The sequence below is a fragment of the Notolepis coatsorum genome, assembly GCF_963971535.1.
Source record: "Notolepis coatsorum genome assembly, chromosome: 17".
Classification (NCBI taxonomy): domain Eukaryota; kingdom Metazoa; phylum Chordata; class Actinopteri; order Aulopiformes; family Paralepididae; genus Notolepis; species Notolepis coatsorum.
In genome coordinates, this window is record NC_140181.1 from 21,780,227 (window position 1) to 21,797,034 (window position 16,808).

The 16,808-nt window shown below is 39.1% G+C and overlaps 1 protein-coding gene across 1 annotated transcript in view; it reads right to left on the reverse strand.

The window, feature by feature from the left end:
* Positions 1 to 1,023: 1,023 nt before the first annotated feature.
* Positions 1,024 to 16,808, reverse strand: part of LOC311243969 (uncharacterized protein) — a gene marked incomplete at its 5' end in the record, with an annotated part of 44,653 nt that continues 28,868 nt past the window's right edge. The window contains 2 exons of the mRNA XM_084333377.1: positions 1,024 to 4,554; positions 8,831 to 9,862. Of these exons, the coding sequence (XP_084189503.1) occupies positions 4,357 to 4,554; positions 8,831 to 9,862 (1,230 nt within the window). The 3' untranslated portion in view covers positions 1,024 to 4,356. The remainder of the gene's footprint in view (positions 4,555 to 8,830; positions 9,863 to 16,808) is intronic.

A 16,808-nucleotide genomic window follows, 5' to 3' on the forward strand; every position in this document is an offset into this window, starting at 1 on the left:
TCGGTTTGGACTTTGAGCCTTCAAAATAAAAGCATGAAAATACAGGAGAAGAAGAAGAAATACAATAACAGTAACATGCAGAGAGCCACCACTGGCTTACTGAATAATGACAAGTGAAACTGATATAATGTTGGTCAAAGGGGCATGAAACACTAGGAGGAATAAAGACATGTAGATGTATAGGCTGCGGTAACTCAGTTAATTCTTAATTTTCATTCATTCAGTTTAAATTTTAAGAAAAATCCATGATCTCCATCCAGCCAACAAAAATATAATTGTTATGATGGGAGTCGGTGTGCAGATAATTCTACACACCGAACAGCCTCCTCTATAACGGCCCTGTCCAGTGATAGCAGGTGTACAAGAAGACTATTTCTATTTGAGTTTTCACAAAGAAACGGATGCTATGACATAAGGCCCAGACCAGTTGCTTTCCGACCTTCCTTCCTTTAGTTTGTTTTATCGCCAACTTTAAAAGTGGAATGATTTCACTTTCCCTTCTTTTATGGTCTCATATGCCTCATTTTGTCTCTCCTGAGAAATATTTTATGTTCTGGTAAAAATCTGAGAAAAATATGAAATGCTTATAATTTAATTGTCATTTAAAACAATAAAAAAAAAAACATTCATATATTTTCAGGAGCATATTATGTTGCCATCACCTTTGCATGTAGATCTGTGACTCCTGCTGTCTAGGCCTCTTCTCGGACGTGGATGGGATGAAGGACAGGTGTGACAGTGATTGATTTTCTGGTGCTCATGGCCAGTTTACTTTGCCTAAACACTTTTCCCCCCCACAGACTCACGGTAATAAAACACAGAACCGAGTGTAGTAAGTTGCATCACAATATTAGAAAAAAACTGTCGCAAAAAAAGCATTTTGGGTTACAATAATTGCAAAATAATTCTGTGAAATCCTGGTTTGGCATGATGCTGGCAATTTCTGAACCAACAGACTTAAGTAAAAACTGTGATTGAGGCGGTACTGGCATTAACTGACTTTATTTGTAAATCAGAAGGCAACATGAACATGACTGAATACAAAACATCTCAGAAAACAAAAGGATAATACGATTAAAAATAATAATAAAGTTACAGGATTCTTAATTTGTCAGTGGTCCATTAACACTCATTCTGGCTGACTATTCAAAATGATGAAAAAAACATTTATGTGCCAATCATGTTTTGTATTCATTGATGCATTCATAACTGTCGATGGGAGCATCATTTCACATTCTGATTAGTTAATAAATGACCACATCAAAACTTGATTTACTGTAAAACTTCCAATAAAAGGTGCTATAGATAACATTCAGCCACTAGATGTTGCACTGACTACTAGAGCACCAGCATGTCGGACCAAAACAATGGTGCGCTTACATAGGGGTACCATAATGATTATAATTATCATATGCTGTGCCATCAAACTAAGTTCAGATCAAACTAATTTATACAAACAAAAATGTATAGTTTATACTAGTTGTCAGAAACATATTTTAGGTTCAACATTAGGTTGAAAAATATGACGAGCGAGCATGCCACCATTTTCTTTTTGAAAATGGGAGCAGAGAAACAGGGACCTCTAGATTAGCAGCGCAGTTATCCAATAAGTTGTATTCCATACTTCAGTAATCAATACTTTTATTCTGCACCTTTCTAAAAGCTGTGGATGGATATATATAGATTAAAAAAATTATATATATATATACACACATAAAAAACTGTTATCTATAGCACCTTTAATAGCCAAGGCTTTTATTCGCTTCAATCACTGAACTCAACCAGCCTATATTCGTGACAGGCATCCATATGGGACAGGTCTTTTAATTCCTTTTGCACAGAAATCTTGCTCAGAAAAAATACTATCAAATAGTTTATTTAAACCAGTATGAATATGACTTGTATACAAATTTGAATTTAACATATCAATTACGAATTATTAATTTGATCTCACTCAAGAGACCACGCTACTGAATGTAGAGAAATTAGGCTTGGTTTTCAGTTGCCTCTAGATGTAGTGGAGTAAACAGAACAATTCACTGCATGTTTTGAAACGCAGTGGTGACAAGTTATTTTTTTTATAAAATGATGCCACGTAATTTACTTTGCACCTAATCTCAATTTAACCATTATTTAACCTCGAAAGGACACTTCCCTCATTTACTGTGATGTTGAGTATAGTTAGAGATAAGATAGCACAAAGATAAAAACATGTGATCACAACACAAAAGAAAAGATGAAAACAAGAAAATCAGCTAAACACAATTACAAAAGGACAATGGTTAATGATCAAAGCTTTGAATTGAAAAAAAAAAAGTTGTAAGAAAATATCTTTAAAGTGCATTGAAGGGGCGTTCCAAGAGTATGGAGAAGTAAAGGAGCACTCGCCTGATATCCTAGAGCTCTCAACAGTTTTACACGCATTGATTTAGTTTTACAAGTTACTGAGAGTTAATGAGTTTGAGTATGTCAGTGATGTCATCAGAGGACACTGAATCAAACCCGTTCGCACGCTCGCAGGCACAGGCTGATGGGTGCACCCATTTGTCAATTTCTTGGCTTGAAGAGAACCCGTTTGCGCCGAGATTGGTGGGGTGGCAGAGCTGGGGGTGAGTCTATACAGTCAAATTTGGGCATAAAATCATGCTTGTGCCTCCGCCCGCTCTGACCAGGACTTAAGTGCAGACGCTGGTGCTCGGAGCCATTTTCGTGATGGTAGTCTGGGTGAGGGTGCACATGGGAACCCCTGTCCAAATTCCAACAAGTTTATTATTTATCATTGTTAGACTGTGCATTTCATCCCAATTTGAAGTAAAAGCTTCAACTGAATGGAACCTTCTATACAGTTAATCACAACAAGCTATTTAAGCTTTACACTTATGGTTATTGATTTATTATACTGTGCTGGCTGGAAAATATTTTATGGTATATAGGCTATATAACATTTTGTAAACATTCTCTTTTGCATGTGGAGGAGTGACGGGAGACATTACATTTCGTGGGCCAGCCGCACAAAAAAAAAGATAGGCCAACCTGTAGAATTATCTGCACACTGACTCCTATCATAACATATATTTTTGTCAGGTCAGATCATGGATTTTTCTTAAAAATGTTAAACTGAATGAATGAAAATTAAGAATTTCATTAGGCTATGGAACACATCAAGTCTGTAGGAGGAATCACCATGTGTTTGTTTGGTGCGTAAAAAACAGTAGAAAGTATTCTGTTGAAAAGAGATGGTTCGCACTAAAAATAAATAACTTACTTTTCTCATAATACCAATTTTTTTAATGTATTTTCTATAAATAGAGACATCGTACACAAATGTTTCAACTAGTGCCTTTGTCAGTGTGCAGGCTTCCAGAGGTTTGGACAAATCCCAAGTGTAAGACACGAAAATAAACGATCCATTCATTGATAATCGAATGACATGGGTATAGCCTAATATACGTATAATTATCTACATGTAGATATTGCCAATGTATCTCTTTGGCCTTGGCTGAAGTTTTTGTGACATAGCCAGAGTCATTATTGTTCTTAAAAGGGAATGAGAGGAGTTGATCTATTGGCCTATTGGCTAACAGACCCATCTCAAACTCCACCCTCTTTTTTTGATCCTCCAATCACAAACGTTGCTGTCCGAGGAAAGCCACAATTGTATTTGGAGGATCAAGAACAATTGAATTGAACCATTGAAACTCCTCCTCCTAATTACAGCTCAATTCAATTATATAAATTCTTTGTGAAATGTTGCGATAACCAAAAGGTATTTTCCCCACATTTCCATAATTTTGTTGAGATGTAATTAACACAACACATTCTGTGTCTTCTGATGATCACTGGTAGCCATATCCAAACTCATTAACTCTCAAACTAAATGAATGTGTGCAAAATGGTAGTTTTGTGATGCGTGATATATGCAAAATAAATCAGCATTGATTTTCAGTGAAGGGCCCCTCTGAACAGAAACACTAAACTTATGTACAAGTACCTGAAAACTGTATTTAAGTACAAGTAAATTAACTTACATGTACTCTCCACTGCTGTTCAACTGTGAGGTTCATGGGCAGAAAACAGACCATGATGAGTATAGTACCTACTTCAATGGAGGTAGATACATTATTCACTTTAAATAAAATAAAATCTATCAAGTATGTTTATGTTGTTTAAAAATGAAAAAAGAAAGTAAAATATGACATTTTCTTAAGAGTCTTAAGGTGATGCAATTTCTTCCAGACACAAGAATTCAGCATCCTCTAATGGCATCTATGAAGGACAAATGAAAACTCATACCTCCGACATGAATGTCTGACAGTTACATATCTCCCTGTAACAGTCAGACATTAATAAGGTTTGCTAAACTTGTGATAACAGATCTGTATCGGGGTCGTCATGGTGCTCCTTCTTTTGGTGATGGCGCTGAACATGGTTCTTCAGGCTGATATTGTGGTTGAACTGAAGGGGGCAGAGTTGACACTTGTAGGGCCGTTCACCAGTGTGGATGCGTGTGTGACACTTTAGCTGGGAGGCTTGAGCAAAAGCACGGCTGCACACCTGCAGGAACAGAATAAAGGATGAAGTGAAGACTAAATATTATTAACTCATTGACTGCCGGGGATTAGCCTTGGCCCTGTGGTAGCACTGCCACGCTTTAAAAGATAGGACTGCATCACCTTGTTTGTAGAGCTATAACTATATTCTATATTATAGCTATGGATACAATACTATGGCCCATTTGACATCACCTATCTATCATTCAATATGTGAAAAAGAATAAATGTGTCCATCCATACGTTCCCGTGTTATACCGTGGTGAATATAAGTATGGTTTTAGAGCCGTCTAGGGTAATTCATGAAATGCTGAGTTATAGCCCTACACGACAATTCCACTATAGACGTTGCCATTTCTTGCCTGTATATGCAACTATCCCGAAATCAATAAAATAAAGGGATGATGTGAAGACTAAATATTATTAAAAGTTGGTGACCATTATTTATTAAAACATATTAATCTGCCTTACCAAGGCATCTAAAGCCTCATATCATATTCTATCATTATAAACAAAACTAAGAGTCTAAAAGCCCCACTAGCACCCCCTAGAGACTGTGCCGTTTCTTACATCCAACCGAACCAAATTGGTTGAACGGACCGATCAAGTGGCTGGCAATGCCATCATTAGAGCCCTGCCTTCTCGCTAGCATTCTTGCATCGCTCTTCATAAAGGGGTCATGAATGTTCACATCAAACGGTTTTAATTGTAATTGCAATGAATTGCTTGTAATTACTTATACAATATACAGTTTTACAATAAATTGCCTTGTTAATTCGGTCACTGACCACAAAGCACTAGGGGTGTAACGGTACGTGTATTCGTCCCGCGAATTTACGGTACGTGGCTCACGGCGCGGTACGTGCAGCCATACGAAGAATACGTCATACATACTACTAGGTGAAACTATGGTTGCACGTTTTACAAATCTATGCTCAATATCTTTACTTTACTTTACACTGGCTTACTAACAGTCTTAACACAGAAGGTCATTCATTTAACGTTGCATATCAAGCTTGGATTGCCACATTTAGATGATGAATAAAACGTTGAAGCTTGTAATGGCACGAACAAGCCGACAGAACAAATGAACGTGCACTCTGCACTCGGCTGTTTCTCCCCTCCTCTCCTCCCCTTACCTACAGCTGTCACTGAAACAAAACCAACCATGAATGATACAGTATGCTTGTAACACACAGCATATACAATAGGCTGAAAATGTTCATCGTTTTCTTGTTCGCCTAATAATGTTAACCAATGGAAAGACACACACGCACACACCAACTTTCTTCCGCGCCACTTTCCAGCTGATCAGAGAAAAAAAACACAAACATACTTTTGCTGATCTGGACTGGTCCTTTGAGCTCCTCTCCAGTCGAGCTGCTACGGTGTTTAAATCCAAACATTGATAAATCCTCTCATTGTTGTGTAACATGGCATCTCTTCTCTAGTCTTTCTCTGCTTCACGTGAAGTAAAATCTACTCTAGAAGTGAAAGTGAAACTATACAACGGTGGGGGGTGGGGGCAGTAGGTAATTAATTTACTCAAGTGGATTCCTGAACACAGAATGACACCGTTATCACTGACTGACTACCGCAGCAAGCCTAGGTGGAACCAAGTATAACTTAATCAAATATTATTTATATATAAATAATAATTATAATAAATATATAATAATCATAAATATTGTTTTCCTGTGTACCGAAATCGTACCGAACCATCACGCCAAAACCGAGGTACGTACCGAACCGTGGCTTCCGTGTACCGTTACACCCCTACAAAGCACTATTAAGTCATTACTATTAACACTAATTCAAGATGTAAATTTTTTACACACACATACAAAAGGAAATAATAAAAAGTAAAAACACATTATAGAAATAGGGATGCACCGAATCTTGGCCGAAACTGAATACCGAAAATAGGAAACAGTTGGCCAAAAACCGAATGCCGAAAGGCCGAATATGATTAATATAAATATATATATATATTATTTGATCGATTATTAACCATTAACTAATTCGGGGCCAACCACGTAATATTACGTGTTTGCCCAACAACCGTTGGGTGCCAACCACGTAACATTACGTTTTTGGTTCGTTTTCTTTTTTTCGATTTTAATATCCTATTCCATGTCACGGAGCTGTATGTTGCCTGGAAAAGGCATATTGGGACTCCGAAGGTGCAGTACCGGCCAGATGGTGGTAGTGACGCTGTCTCGAGAATGCAGTAACCCCTGTTGCAAACCGTGTGTCACACTGAAAACGCTCCGGGCGGACCTTTCTGTTAGCCTGAAGCGAGGGCTTCACCCGATCGTAGGGCTGGGCGATATGGAAAAAAATCATATAGAGATAACGATATGATAATGTTATCATATTTCTCGATATAGATAATTATCGAATTGTTATAAGTATTAAAAAAAAATTTTTTAACAACAGATGTATGTTTATTTTGCAGCAATTCTTTGTCATTGCCGCCATCTTTAGTGTTACATCCCCTCACACTCCAGTTCTCAGGCTGCAGCTGGTTTAAAAGCGAAAGTAAACCGGCTTCTCTGCTGGCTGTGGCTCCAGGGGAGTTGAACAGTTCTGGCTCTGCTAGTTTATTTTCGATCTTTTGGCGCTTTTTTGGTGGACAAACCACCGCACATGTGCACCGTGACTCGTGACTGGAGTCTAGTTCTGCTAGCACACATAGCCTACTGTGTACAGTCGGTTTCAAACTGTATTTTAAATTAGAAAGCAAACAAAATAAATGGACAAGAGAAAAATAAATCTCAATTTGGTCAGTATTGTCATTTGGACAAGCAAAGCCATTACTTTAAGTTGCAGGCAAGAAAGACAAGTCTGTCCACTGTCTCTGGTTTTAAAACTGCCCTGTTGCAGCTCACATTTTTTTACTTTCGATATTCAATATCGATTATTAAAATATATCGCGATATTTATCGTTATCGTTATATCGCCCAGCCCTACCCGATCGCATGGAATACTTTTTGGGACGCCCGATTCATTATGCTGTGGAGCAGTGGTCACCAACCCGTCGATCTTGATCGACTGGTCGATCTTTGAGACTGTCCCTGTAGATCTTTCCATAAAAAAGAAAAAAAAAAACATATTTTTTTTTTATCTTACCCTGAGAGTCCACATTACAGTTCTACTTTTGTTTTGATGTGAAAAGTGATGCTGCACTTAGCACTGACTGAGAAAGTACACATACAGTTCTACTTTTGTTTTGATGTGAAAATGATGCTGCACTTAGCACTGACTGAGAAAGTACACATACAGTTCTACTTTTGTTTTGATGTGAAAATGATGCTGCACTTAGCACTAACTGCACTTAGCACTGACTGAGAAAGTACACATTACAGTTCTACTTTTGTTTTGATGTGAAAAGTGATGCTGCACTTAGCACTGACTGCACTTAGCACTGACTGAGAAAGTATACATTACAGTTCTACTTTATAAAATGCTAATTGTAAATATGTTTGTCAATGTTAATATAAGAAAGTCCACATTACAGTTCTACTTTTGTTCAGATGTGAAAAGTGATGCTGCACTTAGCACTGACTGCACTTAGCACCGACTGAGAAAGTACACATTACAGTTCTACTTTATAAAATGCTAATTGTAAATATGTTTGTCAATGTTAATAATATGAGAAAGTCCACATTACAGTTCTACTTTTGTTTTGATGTGAAAAGTGATGCTGCATAAGATGACTGCACTTAGCACTGACTGAGAAAGTACATAATAGTTCTACTTTGACGTTTTAATGTTGGACCAAAACATTGCATGTAATTAGAATACAGGCAAATAAAAGTAATTTAGTTTAAAGTACAATCTTGGCTGTCTTTTTCTCTCAACGCTTCAATAGGTAGATCTTGCCTTCACCAAAAAAAAAAAAAAAGGTGATCTTGGGCTTAAAAAGGTTGGTGACCACTGCTGTGGAGGGTTATGGCATGGGCCAAATGGACATATGATCTACCAGATGGCGATCAAATAATTGGAAAATTCTTTTTGGAATCCAACCGGCCAAAGGTAAGAGCAATTTGACGCCAAACACGTTAGGTTACGAACGTAACCCTGTTCTTTGACATTCAGTTATATTTTTTCTGTGCTAAAACCCTTTCGGCCGATATGTTTCGGTGGCCGAATATTCGGTGCATCCCTAATTATAAACAACCAACTAAATACAATTCTGTAATTTTATTTCATGTTATGAAATCCATTTCTTAAATAAACAAATACAATACATATTTAAACAAGAAAATACTGCTCACCTTGCACCTGAAGGGCTTATCACTGCTATGGGACAGCATGTGTCTTTTCAAGTGATTGCTATTTGAAATCTGCTTGTGGCAGGTTTGACAGATAAACTTCTTGTGCTCTTTGAAGTGAAGTCGTCGTTCCTTTATGCTGCTAAACCTTTGGGGACATTCTAAACACAAGTAGGGGTCTTTCTCAGTCTTGGAATGGCTTTGTTCCTCATGGTTTAGTTTGTCCTCCCATGTTACTAACTGCTTCAAGCAATACTTGCAGGTGTAAGTTCTACCTTTACAGTCCATTTTGTGGACTTTGAGACTGATCTCGGACACACAGCGAACCCCGCATTCAGAACATATCATCATGAATGGACCTTTATCCACTTTATGGCACTTGTGTGCCAAGGTGTTGTAAGTGACACCGCAGTCTGGGCACAGCAGTGGGGTGCGGCGACCATGTATCTTGTTGATTGGTTTGCGACTTTGTTTTATTTTACTCTTCTTCTCAGCGTCAGAGTCAGAGTGTTCTTCCTCGTCGTCGTCCTCCTCCTCCTCCCAGTCTTCATCATGCTCATCATCCTCCTCCCAGTCTTCATCATGCTCATCATCCTCCTCCCCTTCCTCCTCCTCCTCTTCCTCCACTTCCTCCTGCTTCAGCTCTTTGTCCTTGTCGTCCTCAGTTTGCCAATCGTCCCACTCGGGCCAACTGATAGCCAGCAACGGTTTGTTTTCCGCATTCTCAATTTCTCCATTTTCTTTCTCCCCCTGTTCCTGCTGTCCATCCTCTACATTGCTGTCACTCAGTCCTTCCATCTCCTCCTCCTCCTCCTCCTCCTCCTCCTCCTCCTCCTCCTCCTCCTCCAAGCCACCAAACACATTCTCATCTGCACTCTGCTCCCCGTCAGAATCTATAGTTACTTCCAGTTCTACAAACAGCTTTTCTGTCTTCGTGTCATCTGCTTTGCCTCGTCGTTTGTTTATGCCCGTCCCCTCTGGCGTCACCATGTGTCCTTTTCCTTGGTCAGGAGGATTAACCAGCTCATCAGATACCTAGAGGGCACAGGACAAATCACTTTCACTTCACAATTATTTTCTTAATTATTGATCTGTTGACATTTGAAATTTAATGGTAGTTTATATCTCTTATTATATTAGTTAGAAACCAGCAAGCCAATAATCAAAATCTTATCTTAATTATGTGATGCTAATAGCTAGGGATGGGAATTGATACGATTCCATTATCGATTCTGCTTATCGATCAGATTCTTTATCGATTCCCTTATCGATTCCTGATACATTTATAATTTAAATAAATAGGAAATGCAACAGAACTACGCCCCCATGTCAGAAAAATACAGAAACTGTAAAAAGAAAATTAACTATACACTTAAATAAAATAATGTACCGGTATTTGAGATTATCTTAAACAAATTTTATCTATTGAACTGTAGTTGCATTCAACAGGTCGTTATTGCAAAAATTTGTTCTGTCTCTGTCTGAATGAGTCAGCGGTTAACGTTAGTTTACCACGTAAATGAATGACTAGGAATGCAAAGAATTGGAATTTTCATTGCACATAGAAACAGCGGGAGCATTTCGGGAGCATATGCAAATATTTATACATTGAAAGCATTCGTTTTTCATTTAGGTTTTCCTAGTCAAGGAATCAAATAGGTAGTCTGCTATGGCTGCATGCGTGGCGCTAACGTTATTGTTCTAAAATGCGCAATGGACGGAAAAACATGGCATCGATAAGAGGAATCTATAGTCACGGAGGCATGCGATTCCAGGAATCGGACAATTGGGGGTTTCCCATCCCTACTAATAGCATGCATGCCTTGGAGATGCTCCATTGATAAGGACCATACAGTATAAAAGCTGACACTCTACTGTCTTAGAGGGAAAGCAGGAAATGTAATTTAAAACACCTCTGTGTTCGCACTACTCTTAAAAGCATGTGTTTTCTGTTTGTGGGGTGACTTTCTGGAATAGATTAGATGACAAAATTAAAAACAACATAGTTAAAAATTAAATACAGTTGAGTGAGTGGTTCTTGAAAGGTACAGTAAAGAGGTTATAAGTCATTAATGGAGATGTTGAAATTATTGACTCATCTTGTTTGTTTGTTAGTATTTGTTCTGATCTAGTCAGAATATACCTTTTGCTTTATAAAGATACTGGATGGACAGTAGCCTATTTATTAGGGATGTCCGATATTATCGGCCGATATCGGCATTAAAATGTGATATCGGAAAATATCGGTATCAATTTTCAATTATTTTTTTTACATTTCTATAACCTTTATTTACCCAGGCAAGCAAGTAAGAACAAATTCTGATTTTATTTATTGTCAAAAGTATGCATAATGTTGTGTTAATTCCACAACAAGAGATATGTAATGTTAATTACCTGAAATTATTCCGTTTTTTGGGGGGGAAAACCCTGCATATATCGGTATCGGAAATTAAGAGTTGGACAATATCGGTATATCGGTAAAAAAGCCAATATCGAGCATCCCTACTATTTATTGTAAAAAACATAATTTATTAACAGTAATGTTTGTATATTAACTTGATCGATTGACTGATCAAGTGATTTTGTTTGTAGATGATTTTGTTGGAAGACAACTGAACACTGTTTCACCTCCATAGCCATGAAGTGCTTTGAGAAGCTAGTAAAGGGCTACATCTGCTCCTCCCTCCCCATCAACATGGACCCCCTGCAATTTGCATACCGCCCCAACAGGTCCACGGAGGACGCCATATCCCATGTGCTGCACACAGCAGCATCACACCTGGACAAGAGGCAGGGGAACTATGTGAGAATGCTATTCATCGACTACAGCTCGGCATTCAATACCATAGTCCCCTCCATACTCATAGCCAAGCTCAGGGACCTGGGCTTGGGCTATGACCTCTGCCAGTGGGTCTTGGACTTCCTGACTGGCAGACCCCAGGTGGTGAGAGCAGGCAACTGCACCTCCTCATCCATCACCCTCAACATAGGGGCCCCCCAGGGCTGTGTTCTGAGTCCCCTCCTCTACTCCCTGTACACACACGACTGTGTGGCTCAGCGGAGTAGCAATACAATCGTCAAATTTGCTGACGACACAGTGGTGGTGGGCCTGATCTCTGCCAACGACGAGAGGGCCTACCTGGAAGAGGTCAAGGTCCTGGCGGGATGGTGCCAGGAAAACAGCCTCTCCCTGAACGTCAGCAAAACAAAGGAGATGATTGTGGACTTCAGGAGGTCGGGGGTCAAGGACTACAGCCCCCTCAGCATCGACGGGGCACCGGTTGAGAGAGTCAACAGCTTCAAGTACCTCGGAGCCTACATATCCGAGGACTTGACATGGACCACACACATTAACAGTGTGGTGAAGAAGGCACGACAACGCCTCTACTTCCTCAGGCGCCTAAGGAAGTTCCAAGTCAGCCAGAAGATCCTTAAGAACTTCTACTCATGTACAATAGAGAGCATCTTGACCGGCAACATCACCTCCTGGTTTGGGAATAGCACTGCAAAAGACCAAAGCAGACTACAAAGAGTGACACGTTCAGCCGAACGCACAATTGGAGGGGGGCTCCCCACCCTCCAGAACATTTACTACAAGCGTTGCAAGGGCAAGGCTAAGAGAATCATTAAAGACTCCAGTCACCCGAACAACTGCCTCTTCGAACTGCTGCGGTCAGGCAAGCGATACAGGAGTCTCAAGGCGAGCACAGAAAGACTCAGAAGTAGCTTCTATCCCCAGGCCATCAGGCTGCTAAACGAACAATGAATGAACACTACACAACAACAACCACCAAACGCACATAGCACACACATCCACACGCACACACCCACTTTAAACAAACACACTGTAGCACCCACTCCACACACTTTATAGCACACACCCACTTTAAACAAACACACTGTAGCACCCACTCCCCACACTTTATATTTATGGATGAAGGATTGCACTACAACTCGTACACCTTACTGTAAATTGTACCTAAAATTGTACCTCATCCCATTTCTGCTTTGCACTAGATAGTACTGTACATTAGTACACTGCATAGTATTGTGTATTGTATATTATATGGTAACTCAGAACATTGTACATATGTCTATACCGAACACTGTGACCTCATTTTCTTCTTCTAAATTCATGCTATATTATGTTATTATGTTATTTGATACTATCTTGTCTAGCACAGTCTCTGGAGCGTAACAGTAAGAAGCATTTTGTATGAAAGTATTCTGTACTTCTGTATGACAACTATTAAAGAACTTGAACTTGAACTTGTTTGAAGGTGTACTTGGTTATTTAAGCATTACATCACACGCAGGAGTGGTTTGTGACCAATAAACCATGCCTAGGGGTGGTTGTTAGGCCCGAGGCGCAGCCGAGGGTCGTTAGACCCCCCTAGGCATGGTTTATTGGTCACAAATCACGACTGCACGTGGTGTAAAGCTTTTATACAACTGCCAGATTCATCCAACCTTATTTCTATACAATAAACACACATTAATCGAAGATTTATTGAAAAAACCATCCGCCAGAAAAAGTAGTTCCCACAACTCCATGTGGAAGCAGCTTGAAGTGCATCCAACCAAACTAACACATCCAACTGTGTATTATTGGAATGATTGAGAGAAGTTGCCTCATGTGGAAGCAGCTTGAAGTGCATCCAACCAACTAACACATCCAACTGTGTATTATTGGAATGATTGATTGAAAATTTTATTACCAGATGCAGAATGGGTACAATACAGTACGGCTCAATACACACAATTGTTAAGGGAATGCATAGGAAAAAAACGTTTTCTTCGCCCTATTTTTTTATTTCTTTCTTTTAGCCTAAACTTAACCAGTTGGAAACCAGGGGTACAGTAATAAAATTAGCAATCAACCAATCAATCAATTCAATAGACCATGCTCACTTAAAACAGCGCTGCTTCTCTCTCAGTCTGACTCCCCCGCTGTTGCAGACAGGAGTGTGTGTGTGTGTGTGTGCGTGTGTGTGTGTGTGTGTCACAGTGTGTGTGTGCGTGTGTGTGTATGTGTGTGTGTGTGTGTGTGTGTGTGTGTGTGTGTGTGTATGTGTGTGTGTGTGTTTGTGGGTACGCCAGCGTCGGACAGTGAGAGAGAACGCTGCAGTCAGTAGCAAGAAGGAAGTAGAAATTTAAATCAATCAATTAATCTATCAATCAAACCGCGATTTTTCTTTTGTTCTAGATTGCCTCAAGACCCATCAATTACATCATCCAACATTGTTTAAAGGGCTAACACATTCCCCTTGACAGAATCGCTTCATATTTAGTCGTTTAGTCGCCATTAACATATCCATTTGTAAATATTATTGGCCACCTTCTTGTGATCCGGCGGAGTGATGTGATGTGGGTCGGTTGTGGGCGGGTCCTGGGCCAGCAGCGTGGATTGTTGCCAATAAAGACGTGTAAAATGACTGTTTCAGCCAATCAGAATCGAGAAATTTGCATGCCGTTGTATAAGTAGGACTAATGATGAAGTGATTGATATATTGAAAGATGGGAAATTTTTTTAAGGGATTATAGCAATAAGGGGTAGGACTTGATAAGCATATTTCTTCTTCCTGTTCCTTTTCGGACAAGACTGTTTTGTTCGTTTATTATTTTATCTTACTTTATTATCTTTCTTTTCACAGCAAATCTATCTTAGATAGATTTTCTTTTTGTCTTTTCTTTTACATTGTTATTTTTTTTAATTTATTGTTCAAAATAAACTCCAAATTACAAACTGACAAACAAAATAAACTCAAATAATACAACTTGAAAAACATTGTTTCTCATTGCCATAGAGTGGAAAGGATTCCGACAGCCGATGGCCTACATGGAGCCAGAGTACACTGTACTTCTCAGAGAAGCACTTCACGGCTCAGAAAAATACACACTGATTGAGCCGAGTCTCTTGGTACTGCATTAGCCCAGTTAGACGAAGTGGCTATAACAACGGATACCTGGACCTCCCTTGCTGGACTCGTCTCCTACCTTCACACATGGTCATGTTGCTATTTCTAAATAAACGCTCTTAAATTAACTCTCTATGGAACATTGCCATTGGGGACATCATTTACAGTTGAAAAAAGGCAATATATCACAATATTGTGACTAGGGCTGCACGATACACCGATACTAGAAATGTATTGCAATACTTATTTCAGAAAAACGAGAATGGTTCAATACTCCATTTTATTAGTCGATACTTACGCATCCGGCTATTATTCTAAGAGTTGAGTGGATGCATGACCGGAGCAGTGTGTGAGAGAGAGCATGCTTTGCATAGTGGGCGTGTCAACAGTGTTGATAACAGGGTTCCCACAGACATTGCAAAATGAAATTCAAAGACTTTTAAGGACTATTTTTCATTCATCAAAGATGTCACTCGAAGGATACAATTCACTTTTAAATGAAATTAGGAAAAGCAGTTGGAGCGTGCGAGACAGCGAGTAGTCAGATTTTATTAAAACAAAACAAAAACAACAATTTCTTGATTCAGATTCAATTTGAACATGGATGAATAAAACATTCAATGAATGGTTGATTTGAATTTCAAGGACTTTAAAAAATTTGCTGTTTTCAAGGAATTCCAGGTCTTTTGTAAAAAATCAAGGACTTTAAGCACTTCAATGACCTTGTGCGAACCCTGTGATAAGGAATAGTCTGCCAACAAAGTTGTTTCAAAAAATGTATTCACAAAATGGATTACTATTCAAACGTTATTGAAGACTCCTGTGATCAGTAAGTAAGTACTATTGTATGTCTAACCGCAGCATTTGCTACGCTATGTGTGCAAATATATTGTGATTCTGCCTAAAGCCAAGACTCGATAGTGCAAGCGTATTATTTAGGAGCACATGCGACAGTTCGAAGACTTGTGCACATCCCTAGTCAACACTTACTAAGCTTTCTGTGTATGCTGAAGCTAAAAGGTGTCAAGTTACCACATAGTGGAACATGAAAGGTTCGACCTGTTATTGACATCACACATGTAACTCAAATTTCAGGGAAGTACAGAGGAGCTCTCCACGGGACGAACGTGAAAAAGGCTCTCTTTTGACAAGTTCTGCACAAATAACAATCTGTATAGTCAGTCATGCCTCCAAGAGGAGTTTACCATAAAATAATAATGGATCTTTAAAATAACATATTCTCATCATGAAATAATTAGGCTACTAAAGTAAAGCTTGTCATTCCTTAGACTGGATATTTGTCAATAGGGTTTTAAGAGCTGGTGTTATGTCTGACTGCCTCAGTGACCACTCAGTAATTTATTGTGTGTGGCAGATTAAAATACAGTACCGGTACCGTTCGCTTCCATTCATTGTGCTAAGCTAATGTAGCTTTGTACTGAAGGCACATTGCACAGAGGAAACTTGTATCCATCTTCTTGTCTCATCTGGATAAGACGGTAAGAAAATTGCCCATAATGTTGAATCTTGAACGTTGGCGTGGTCCTTTAACACATTGAACGCCATAAGCGTCCCCCATCCTTCACTGTCTAGCGCCAGCATTACGCGATATTTCATGATCTTTGCGGAGCTATTGTATATTCTATATTATAGCTATGGAGACAATAGTATGGCTCATTTGACAAACACTACACACTGTCATTTGTAGTTTATTACACAAACATCATCCATTTCCAAGATAAGTCTTTTTCCATAGATCGCGAGATAAAATGTGTTATATGCAATAAGCCCAAACCGTTCTGGTTGATCCCCTGAAACCCCAAATAAAAGGTATATACCATGTACACATGTGCCTTCACAAAATTATCAAGGGGGGAGGGGTACTCTTACCGTGAAAATACGGTCGTTACAAAGCGCTTGGTTTATGTCCGGTAAAGGAAGAGGTAGGTAAAGGAAGGTAATTTATAAGCCTGCTATTCTATAATAATATTTCAAATTGCATTGGTCCGGATGGGAGAATCCAGTACTGTATCTACAAAACCTTCTGTTTAATCATCTTCCCT